The sequence below is a fragment of the Anopheles cruzii genome, chromosome 3 (assembly GCF_943734635.1).
Source record: "Anopheles cruzii chromosome 3, idAnoCruzAS_RS32_06, whole genome shotgun sequence".
NCBI lineage: Eukaryota > Metazoa > Arthropoda > Insecta > Diptera > Culicidae > Anopheles > Anopheles cruzii.
The window spans coordinates 63,883,511-63,894,916 of NC_069145.1; the positions used below are offsets into that span (position 1 = coordinate 63,883,511).

The 11,406-nt window shown below is 54.2% G+C and overlaps 2 protein-coding genes across 2 annotated transcripts; one reads left to right on the forward strand and one right to left on the reverse strand.

The window, feature by feature from the left end:
• Positions 1-659: 659 nt before the first annotated feature.
• LOC128270770 (protein Gawky-like) lies at positions 660-6,673 on the forward strand. Its single transcript, XM_053008188.1, has 8 exons — positions 660-1,473; positions 1,519-3,113; positions 3,190-3,630; positions 3,702-4,336; positions 4,442-4,601; positions 4,672-5,202; positions 5,271-5,607; positions 5,676-6,673. Exons 1-8 carry the CDS (start codon positions 663-665, stop codon positions 5,840-5,842), a joined length of 4,677 nt encoding a protein of 1,558 aa, XP_052864148.1. The 5' UTR covers positions 660-662; the 3' UTR covers positions 5,843-6,673.
• Positions 6,674-6,728: 55 nt separating this feature from the next.
• On the reverse strand, positions 6,729-8,271 carry LOC128270771 (zinc finger protein 883-like). The gene is made up of 2 exons (XM_053008189.1): positions 8,054-8,271; positions 6,729-7,992 (listed from the first exon to the last, which is right to left on the reverse strand). Exons 1-2 carry the CDS (start codon positions 8,269-8,271, stop codon positions 6,729-6,731), a joined length of 1,482 nt encoding a protein of 493 aa, XP_052864149.1.
• Between the last annotated feature and the right edge of the window lie 3,135 nt (positions 8,272-11,406).

The following is an 11,406-nucleotide window of genomic DNA, read 5'->3' on the forward strand; positions in this document are numbered from 1 at the left end:
TTTAGAATCCACGCTATATCTGTGATAAATATGAGATAAATAGTAAGCAAAAAGGCGCCGAAAGTAACAGCATCCGTTTGGAGAATCGCAGCATCGATCTCTGTAGTGCAGAAGATGCTTTGCTTTGCTTTGCAGTTTACTTTCTCCGTTTTCTCGCACCACGAGGAATCGACTAGTTCCGTCCATTAAAGTACGGTAAGTTGGCGACCAGCAGCATGCCTTGTAAAACTCTCTATTTAAACAAACTCGCATTGTTACAGAAGCCCGGTGCTCCGCCCTTCGGAAGAGCGTGTTCCACAATCTCACTCGAGTGCTTCAACAATCATCACCACAACCGTTTGCGTTTGGCGTGGCTTCCCGGGAAAGATGACGGTACTGGACCGATTCGCCGGCCGCCCCAACCGGCAACATTTGGCGGTCGTCATTTGCTAACGTTCCTTTCTCTCGTCCGTTGTCCAGCAGCCACGCTATTCGCTATGAGCGGTCACCAGGCCCAGATGAGGAATCAAGCGCGGAAGGAATCAAGCAGTGGGCTTGCGTTATCCAATCAATCATCCATTATGGGTCCACAGGAACCGCCAACATTGGCCCTGACTGCGAACCTCCTTCCGTCAGCACCGAACGTGGCAGCATTTACCCAGCCAATCAATGACCGCCCGGCGATGAATGCACCCAACAAGGATTGCGTTGCTGAAGGGCCCACTTACGCTTCTACGATTTCAGCCAGCAACAACGATACTGGCGTTAGTGATGAGACCGCCATCGCGGCAAAACGCCATACCGACAAGCAGCCACCAGCAAAAGCCCACATGGAAACTGTGACACGGAAATGTGATTTAATTGATTACCTGATTAATGTTAGAAGTAGCGTAGCGCAGTCATCAACGGCAAAGGGTGGCGACTATTATACGCCTTTCGAGCAGCTGGTTCGCTGCGGCGACTGGGAACGCTGCGTGCGAAAGTGGTGCGAGTGGGCCGCCTGTCCCATGCCGCGCATGCGGCTCTGCGGCGGTGGTGAAGATTCCATCATCAACGGTACCAGCGCCTGGGGGACGCCACCATCCGCCACCAGCAACGGCACTGCCAATGCCTGGGGTATGCTTCCCAACCACCAGCAGCAGCAGCAGCAGCAGCAGCAGCAGCCACAACCGATGCACCTTCCGAATGCCAATTGCGTTGCCAACAACAATGCAGCCAATGCAGGTGCGGGCAACGTCGGTGCTAATAGTGCGGATCCCAAAAATCAGCAGCTCGAGCAGCTGAACACGATGCGTGAGGCACTGTTTGCGCAGGACGGTTGGGGCTGTGAGCATGTCAATCAGGACACCAACTGGGAGGTGCCCGGATCGCCGGAACCACAGTCGGGTGGTGGTGGTGGTGGAAGCGGGTCCAATGGCCCGGCGGCCAACGCTGTACCGAAGCCGGCCGATGGGCGGCTGGGTCCGAATGGTGGTGGTGGCGGCGGCGGCGGCAGCGGTGGTGGTGGAGGTAGTGCTGGTGGCGGGGCCCCGAACGGAGCCTGGAAGGTAACGAACATGAACACCGGAACGGAGCTGTGGGAAACGAATCTACGCAACGGTGGTGGTCAGGTGCCACCACACCACTCGCACCACCAACAGCAGCCGAAAGTGGCCTCGGCGCCCTGGGTGCCGACGAATAATCTCGGCGGCACGTGGATGGAGGAGGATGATTCTCTCACCGGGGCCGGTGCTGGGCCGGGAGCGGTAGCCGTAGCCGAAGCGGTCGGTCCGGTGTGGAACGGAAGTGCGGCTGCAATTGTTGCCGGGACAGCCGGACCGCTCGTCGGAGGAGGCGGTCCACCCGGGACCGGTTCGTGGGGTGGTGGTGGCAGCAATGCTGCGGGATGGCCACCGGGTGGTGGAAACGGTCCCCTGTCAGGAGGGCCATCCATCCATCCACAAACGATGGCCGGTGTGAAGCAAGGTCTGAGCGACTGGAGTGCCGTTGGTGGAGCATCGGTCGGCATCGGTGGTCCCGGTGGAGTCGTTACGGGATGGACGAATGATGGACGCACGGTGGCAGCACCGTCGACCGGCGGTTTCAACATGGCTGCGCCGGCTGGTATCGCTCAATCCGCCGGTCCGTCCGCTCCCGGTCTCGTGGATAGTACGGGACTGAACCGAGGTGGCGGTGGTGGAGAGCTGCGAGGTGATCCGCGTGGTATTTCTGGCCGTCTGAATGGTGGTGCGATGCCGGTCGGTGGCATGTGGGGGGGTGCCGGAGGAGAGCATGTAGCGAGCCTGTTGGGTGGTGCGAACAAGATTCCTTCAATGTCCGCTGGTCAACCGTGGGGCGGCAGCGGCGGAACGGCAACGAATGGCGGTGCTATCGTGTCGCAGAGCAAAATTCCCTCCGGATGGGGCGACGAGCCGCCAGGTGGTGGTGGAAGGCCATCATCGCTAAGCGATGACCAGATGGGACGTGGCGGCCAGCAACCGGGCAATGGCGGTGACCCCCTGTCTAAAACGATACGAATTGGGGAATGTATGAAACTTGCGCTGAGTCCATTGACCGAGGATGATTTAGCGTGGCCCCCCCGCCGACCCCCCCTCCAACACCCCCTCATCAGTACGTGGGAACCCGTACGTGAGTCAAACGTTTGGGGTGAAGGTGACGGACCGTGGAATGCGGATCTGGGACCAGGTGGGAATGCTGCTGGTGGCTGGAGTAAAACGCCAACCACGCCCAAGTCCGGAGGCAGCGCCGGTTGGCCCGATCCGGGATCCGATCTTTCGACGGCCGGTGCTATGGATTGGTGTCGGGGGGGCAGCAAATCGGGCGTGACCCCGGGACTAAACAAATCGCCGAGTAATCCGCTCGAGTACATTCGCGCCAGCAAGGCATTCTGGGTGCTGTGCCAGATGGGCCACAAGAAGGAGGAAGTGGAGTTTGCGCTCCGAACAACGGACATGAATATCGAAGAAGCGATGGAGCTGTTGCGCCACCGTGTAGCTGCCGGTGGCTGGCGTCGGCCGCAGCTCGACGATCATCACGCCACCGGCATTGGCGGAGGCATGGCGTTCGATGGGCCGTTCTCAGGCCCGCGTATACCGCCACCTAATCACGCGGCCGGTGGCCTCGCTTACTCGCAGGTAAGTCGCACGGAGTGGATCCTGTTGTGTGGATCCTATTTTTCATTACTTCGTTTTCTGCTCCCTCCCTTCCCAGAACAATCAAGTAATGCTTAACAACATCGCCGGTGGACCGGGTGGCCACGGTGGTCTGGAAGGGGCCGGTGGACCGGCCAACCTCGTCGCACTCAATAACTATAAGTATCTCTCGCAAGGATCCGCCGGGACCATAACCGGAGCACATCCGTCTTTCAATCACAATTCCTTACTCCCGCCCGGCGGCGGCGACGGCGGACGAAGCCAGCAACCTCAAGCGGCAGCACTCCAGCAGCAGCACCATCAGCAGCAGCAGCAGCAACAGCAGCAGCAGCAGCTGGCTGCAGCAGCCGCGGCACAACCATCCAACGAGCAGCTTCGCCAGCTCTTGCAGCATATCCGGCTTGCGGTGCAAAATGATTATCTCAACCATCAGATCCTGAACCAACCGGTAGCGCCCCAGACACCCATACTGCTGAACCAGTTTCTCAATCACATCAAGGTAATCTCAGAGCCAATCAGGGCAGGGCGCAACCCCGTCTCATGTCTGTGGTTTGTTGTTTGCCATTCTAGCAAATTGAATTGACGCAAAGTAATCTGGCGCACAGTAACGCCACAGGCGGTGTCAGTGCCGCACAGCGCACCCTGACGATCAACAAGCTTAAGTCGAAGGCAGCACTGCTGCAGCAGCAGATTGCTGCCCAGCAGAGCGTTTGCCTAAGCCGGCAGCAGCAGCCAGGACACCAGGGTGCGATGCCACCGCCATCGCTGCTGTCCTCGGGTCCCGGTGGTGCCCCTGGAATGGACTTCCTACGGCATCAGCAGGATCTCATGGCACTGCAGAGCAACTTTGCTGAGCTGGCGCTCGGCAAAGACGCGCTAATGACATCCTCCAACACCGTCGGTGGCGGTGCCTTTCCTCAGGTGCCGGTCTCACTTGCACCGCACGCTTCCGTGGCCACCGCGCCCCACGGTGGTGGATCGCCGGCGGCGGCGGAGGCTGCCGCTGGAGGCAATGGCAGCAACAGCAGCAGTAGCACTAGTCAGCAGTCTCGGCTAAACCAGTGGAAGCTACCTTCCCTCGACAAGGAGCCGGGAACCGCCGGGAAGGATGATCTCACCGATTTCTCTCGTGCCCCCGGACCGACGGCTAAATCAACCTCGGCTGCCAGCACCAATTTAAGCTCTCTAGGTCTCGTGCAGGATGGGTTCGTGTCGATCCGATTCTCTGACGCCCTGGCCAGTGGACTCCAGGGAACGCTCCGCTGCGCGCAGCATTCTAACGAATCCGCTTCCTTCTCCACTCCGCCCAGAACCTGGACAGCTGGGCGTACAAATCTGGCCGACGGTTGGCCGGAGCAAACAACGGGTGAACCTGACAGCAAAGACTGGACGACCACAAACACCTCGTCACAGGACAATTCCACTTTCACCGATTTAGTACCTGAGTTTGAGCCGGGAAAACCGTGGAAGGTACGTGAACCGAGGCCTGGTTCTAAATTGTGTTGTACCGTTGGCATTCGTTTTTGTTTTGCGCCCCCAGGGAACGCAGATGAAAATCGAAGACGACCCTAGTATTACCCCGGGCAGCGTGGCCCGTTCGCCGCTTTCAGTTGCCACCGCCAAAGACTCCGAACTGTTTGCCGTGTCCGATAAGGTCTCACCCTCGTCGTCGTCGGTGGCCGATGGTGGTGGGGGGCTCAATGTTACGTCTTCTGCCTGGAGCTTCAACGCCGCCGGTTCGTCGTCGCCCGTGTCGACGGGAGCTCTGTCCGTGACCGGAGCGTCCGCATCCGTTTGGCCCGATAGTACCGCCGGCGCAGGCGGCGGCGATGTTTGGTGCACTCCGATCGGAAAGACGGCCACTCGGGGACCGCCACCCGGTTTGGGTGGCAGTGCCAGCAACAAAACGGTGTCCGGTAGTAGTACCGGTACGGTTGGTGGTGGAAATGGTTGGTCGGGCGGAACCAGTGTTCAGTGCGGTACAGCTAGAAATGGAGTACTGCGGTACAGCACTGCTACAGGCTGGACAACCGGAACATCATGGTTGTTACTGAGGAATTTAACTTCACAGGTACACATTGCATTGCGATACCAGGACAGGAACGGTAAACAAGAGGAACGGTTTGTTGCATTTTTCAGATTGATGCATCGACGCTCCGCACCTTGTGCATGCAACACGGCCCCATTTTAAGCTTCCACCCATATCCGGCCCAAGGACTGGCGCTGTGTCGTTACACGACGCGTGACGAGGCGACCAAGGCCCAGCAGGCGCTAAATAACTGTCCGCTCGGCGCGAGTACGATCAGCGCCGAGTGCCCGAGCAGCGACGCCGAAGTGCAAACGTATTTGCAGCAGCTGGGCGTTTCTGTGGCGGCCACCAATGTCGCTGTGAGCAATGCCAGCAGTGGTGCGGACAGCAGCATTTCCAACTTATCGTCCCAATCCTGGCGCCAAGGCAGCTCTGCGAGTGCCACAGGTAACTTAACGCTTAAAAACGCTTGTAAAACGCTAATAAACGCTTTGTTTTCCCCCGTTCGCTTTCAGGTGGCACCGATACGTGGGGTTCGGGATGGCCGATGGGAGCAGGTGACCCGGGAAGCGTCACCGGTGGCGCTAATCTTTGGGCACCCCTCGACGCCGCTGACCATGGAACAGCCTCGAGTTTGAATTCGTTTCTACCGGATAGTCTTCTCGGGCCGGAGTTAAATTAAGTCCGGTCCGCGACGGATAGGCGGCGACCATATTGTTGTGGCGCGAGGCATGATGAAGCAGGGACGACGTGTGACGTACCAAACGTTCCGCGAAAGAATTAGTTTTGTACTTTATCGTTTCAGTAGAAAAGCCGCCATCTATTTGCAACAATATTTCGCAGCGATATAACAAAAGCTTCCTTCCAAGTTACAAGTTTCTTAACGGTTTCTTCAGTGGCTCCCACCAGCATCGGTTTGTCGGATGTCAAGATTCTCAATCTTTTTCCATTTTATTTGTGCACAAACGGTGTAGTTTCTGTTGAAAAATATGTATGACCACAGTCTATGGGGAAACATGAATTGTTCGACGCTTCATACCTAACGATACCCTAGCACTGGTCGGTTCGGCAAGACTCTGCGCCAACAGTGAGATTTCAACGAGCAGAGATAAAAGGAACCACATTCGAAATATGCGCCCAATGAACGAAAGGCAAAGCACGGTTAAGAAGCGTGTGCAGCAGATGCTCAGACAAAAATTGTAGCTCTATTGTAGTGATTCCAGAAAACACTCTCTGAATGCACGGTACAATGAGCGAAAAGCATGCTGTCCGTACGGAGAACTATGATAAATGCACCGGGCGCTGGCTACCAGCGCACTCCCACTGCAAATTGCTAATGAAAGCAAATGAATAAATATTTATTAATTTTAATATACACATCTTGCAAGTGGCACGCGGCTGCTGCTGCTGCTGCTGATGAAGATGAACAATGAAGGAACCCATTAGATCTACTATATTATAAAAGTATACATAAATGTTATGGAATTATTTTTGAAATTATTTAGAAATAATGGAAAAATCAATAAAGTGAGACATCCAATGGGAGAATTGGTGGTTTTATTTGAAGATTATTCCCGTATCCCCGTTTCGTTGTGCGCCAGCGCCTCAACACTACTAGCCTTACATTTGCCAACGTGCTGGGTGTATCGGTTTTTGCGAATAAATTGTTTCGAGCACGCGCAAACATACGGATAATGGCCCGTGTGCGCCGTTTCGTGGCGCTTCCAGTCGCTGTAATACATAAAGCGCTTCTCGCAGAACCGACACGGATATGGTCGTTCCTTCGTGTGCACCTTCAAATGCTCGCTGAGCTGCGATTTATTCTTGTACTTCCGGTGACAGTGCGTGCAGGCGTGATAGTACGTGTCGCTGTGCGTGCGTTGGTGCATGCGTAGATTCGATTTCCGCCGAAAGCGCAGCCCACATGTTTTGCACACTTCCCGTTTCTCCTCTTGGTGTACCAGTGAGTGCATTTTCAGATTCTGCTCTACCTTAAAGGTGGCCCCACAAACGACGCACCCGAACCTGCGGTTCTCGTCGTGCGTGATCTGATGCCTCGACAGCTTATTGGCCGTGGTGAATTGTCGGTCGCAGAGGTCACATCGATAGTTGCACGGTTGGTAGACCACCCGCTGGTGGAAGCGCATGTTTGGGTGGCAGCGGAACAGCTTGTAACAAATTTCACACTGCGCCGGCCTGCTTGGGTCGCGAGCCATTTTGCGGATCGAGTGCTGTTGCTCGGTATGCTGCAGCAGCGCCTCTAACGATTGGAACGATTGAAGGCATCCGCAACACTTCTTCACGGGTGCATTAAACAGATTGGGGTGCACTTGTTGACGGGCCGTTTGTGCAGTGTCCAGAATGCTTTGCTTCAATTGTAGTTGTTTTAAATGAATTGAAAGCGCTTCAGCATCATCGAAACGTTGATCACAATTACTACACCGATGAAGAGTATCACTGTTTGCCTCCTCTCCACCAATCGAATGCTCGACAGCCATGTGCCGTCTAAGCTCCGTTTGGGTGTTGAACTGGCGTACGCAGTTGAAGTCACAGCAAAAGACAGACCGCTGATCAGTCTGGACCTCTCGATCAGAGCTTTCTTCCTCAAGGTACTCAGTAGCGTAGATCACTGTACCGCTGGCGTCCTTATCATCGTCGCCATTATCGAGCTCTTCGTAACTGCCGGCGAAACACAGGTCTTCCGGCGGGTCAAGTAAAGCTTCCACTTTGAACAGTTTAGACCTGAGAACCAGCGGTTCTGTGCTATAATCGATATCTTCCTTTGCGTCCTCAGACCCCACGGTAGACACATCCGACTCTTCAGCTTCGGACCTGAAAGTAAAAAAGGGATGAACGAATCTCTCGCGCAACGGTGGATGCGCTTTATACGTACAGTTCTGCATCGAGTGGCTGCGTTCGCAAGCGTGTGTCGGATTTGCGACACTTGTGGATGAATCTGTACGCAAGGCTAATATCCTGGCAACATTTTGCGCACCCGTGCGAAGGGAAGCCGTCGTCCTCTGCCAACTGAAAAACAAAAGTTGGATCATACTGCAACTCAGCTGACGAAGTTGGTGAATGTACCTGAACGCCGGTACAAAACAGTATCATCTGCGCCAAGCAAACCCCTTTGGATTGGTTGAACAAGGATCTGTAGCTTGAGCTGTAGTTCAAGCAAACACGACACTGAACGACGGTCATCGTGCGGCGTTGATAGACGAGTATTTAATATTGAACTGGCTATCGTGTAAGGGATGTTTTGGCCACCTTAATTCTTTCTTTTTAACTGGTGTGATCAAAACAAACCCAGCGGGCAAAATATACCGTGGAAAAAATCGCGTGACGGATGAACTCATGAATTATTTTGTCCGCTGGGTAGCAGCGTTACCTGTCGGTGAAGGTAGAACGTAACGTAACGTAGATCCTCACAGTAAAAACAAAATCACCAAAACGTTTAATCACTGGCAACACTGTTCCGCCGTTTGGTGTGAGAAGATAGCCTCACTGCTCACTTTACGTATCGAATCGGCTCGTAGTGAGAGAGAGCGAACGCCACATAACTTCATAACTTCAGTAGTAGCAGCGGCGGCATCGAGCAGGCGTGACGTAGTAGTCTTTTCTCAGTGATAGCGGTGCACTGCTGCTAATAAATTGGATTTATACTCCCTCTGGTTCGGCCCTATGTCGAACGGAGCAACCTAATTGAGCGCGTGTGTGCACATCATTCACCGTTCACCGTGACATTCGTGAACTCGTGCGTACGCAAACCAGTGACCCAAACCGTACAAAGTTGGCTGCTAAATTCTCGTGCCGTAGATGCGGAGTCAAACGAGTCTCGAATACCAGGCCCCCCCTCGGCCCCTCGTCTTATCACCACCACCGTCGGCCTGCGCGTAACGGTATGCGTATGTGCGTATATGTTGGAGCGCACCCCTCGCGCGAGCGTGTGCGTGCATGAAATGATTGTTGGCTGCCCATCTCTCCAGTCCGCGGTCCAGTTGCTGGGGGATTAGAAGAAAGGTAGAAAGGCTGTCTGCCAGAGTCGAATCGCGGCCCCAAACCCGTTCTTGGGCGTTTCAGTGGCCGTGTTGGGCGAAAACAAAGGAAACACAATAATAATTCAGTCAGCAAAAAAGTGAAGCAGCGCCAGTGGTAACGTCCCGAAGAAAAGTACAAGCGATGCGGAGCGCGGAAGTGCGTTTGCGGGGGGCGAGCGGCGGTGTGCTGTGCGTACGGCTGGCGTTGGCCTGTGACACTGTACCTCTCTCCTGTGTGTGCCAATAATTCGAAAGTCATTCGTGTGCGACGTGGATTCGCCGTGTTGTGCCGTGTGTATCGGGTCAGTGCCTCGCGGGGGCCGTGAGATTCTGCGGGCGGTGCCTCGAACCGTTCACCCATTCACCGTTTGATCCAAATTCCACGTCGGCGGAATCCCCGGATAGTGAGGTTGTTTGTTGTGGGGGTGGGGGGCGAGTTTCAATTCCTACGGTTGCAAAGTGGTTGCAGATTCGTGGCCAGTGAGCAAATAGGCCCCCAATGGGTGAGTAAGCTCTCTTCTCTCGCATTCTTTTGCTCACTTGAGTGAGATGTGATTTCTGTGAGTGAGGAGTGCGTTTCTCGCTCTCGCTCTCGCGTGGGCTGTGTGTACATAGAGAGAGCGGGTTTACGGTGTAATGAAAACACTACTAAACCAGTGCACTGTCCTGCTAGAATTCCGTCGTGACTCCCGTGCAAGAGCGGCCGTGTGCTATAGGCCGTGTCGCAAGGATTTGTGGTAAATGACGAGATAACGGTAAACCGACCGACCGACCGGCTGGCTGTTCCCTGGCTACAGTGAATGTCCTTACGCGAGCTACTGCGATTGCCCTGGCGTCTGTGTTCTAGTCACCGAACGGCGGCGGCGGCAGCAGAGTCATCATCCATCGTCCTGGGCTGAGACCCAAAAAATGGTGCAATGCAGCAACAGTGTGATAAGTAAGTCCATACCCAGCGCGGTCGGGGGTGAACGGCAAACGAAAAAAGGAGTACAATACTGCCACCGAAAAAGGATCACATTTCGACCTTGGGTGCTCCTCTTCGTTCGATTTCCGACGATCAACATTGTGGCGTGCGCGCGCGCGTGTGTGTATGTTGCGTGTCCTAGTAATGCTCTCTTTAATGGCATTGCGTGCGAGTAGAGGCCTCTTTTAGCGCATTACTAGAGGGGAAGCAAAGCATAAACCATGAATGAGACCAACGAAGCCACGGAGCGTTCGAAGGAAGTAATGAGCAGAAATGTAGATTGTAAAATAATTGCACTTCAGCGAGGCTCATGAATGGCCCCTCATGACTACGAAGACGTCGGTGGTCGACGAAAACGGTACTAAGGAGTTTTACAGGCAAGGTCCTCGATACGGATCGAGAGAGTGTGTACAACTGCAGCAATAGAATATACAACCCACCACAATGCTGCCCCTTCAGTGACCATTTGAATATTAATTGAGACTAGAGTAGCCACCGTAAGGGTCACTGATTGTCCTGGAAAGACTTTTTGTCGTAAGTCGCACCGAAAAACGGAATGCAAAAGCGATTGAAAACCCGGCCAAAACTTTACCCGGCCAGCCCCCTGAATCCCTGTGGTCAACATTAAAACGATAAATATCAATGTATCTCACCAAGACCATTGTTTGCGGGTCCTGTGAATTGATCATGGCTGCTCTGAAACCCACGTTCGATGCAAGATTGCTCCGAAGTCCTGTTTCCAAATAGACGTGACGTCAGCAAGTGTGTGAAGTGTGTAGGCTGTCAAGAGCTGTACAGTAACCGAAAGGATACGGATACACTGTTTTACATGGGATGAGCCGAGCATGTACAGTATGAGCTATCTAAACAACGTACACACCACCCCAGACCGCCCCAGCAGCGACCTTCGCCAGTTTCTAAAAGAGGTGGCAAAATCAGCCCACATTGTGTAGGGTTGTGTTGGTGGTGGTGTTCAGAGATAAATGTAACCGTAGACATGCGCAGTTACTGGTTCCTGTTGTTTTTTTGTGTGATGGTTTCTTACTTCTACTGCGAGCCGTTTGACCGTTTTTTGTCCACGAACGAGGTAACAAACTGAACTAGAAACTTCCAGTGTTGGCCCGTTTGGAGCCTTCCTGATACCATTCAGATGGTAAAACATAAACGAGGCAACAACGAGTGAGCGAGAGAACGAAAAGAGAAAAAAAGAGAGAGAACAGGCGAGGCAGAGAGATAGCGAGTGAC

Coding starts and splice junctions, on each gene's coding strand:
- LOC128270770 (XM_053008188.1), top strand. CDS start 663: ATGAATGCACCCAACAAGGATTGCGTTGCTGAAGGGCCCACTTACGCT. Junction 3,114..3,189: donor GTGGCCTCGCTTACTCGCAG/GTAAGTCGCACG, acceptor CTCCCTTCCCAG/AACAATCAAGTAATGCTTAA. Junction 4,602..4,671: donor AGCCGGGAAAACCGTGGAAG/GTACGTGAACCG, acceptor TTGCGCCCCCAG/GGAACGCAGATGAAAATCGA.
- LOC128270771 (XM_053008189.1), bottom strand. CDS start 8,271: ATGATACTGTTTTGTACCGGCGTTCAGGTACATTCACCAACTTCGTCA. Junction 7,993..8,053: donor CAGCCACTCGATGCAGAACT/GTACGTATAAAG, acceptor TTTTACTTTCAG/GTCCGAAGCTGAAGAGTCGG.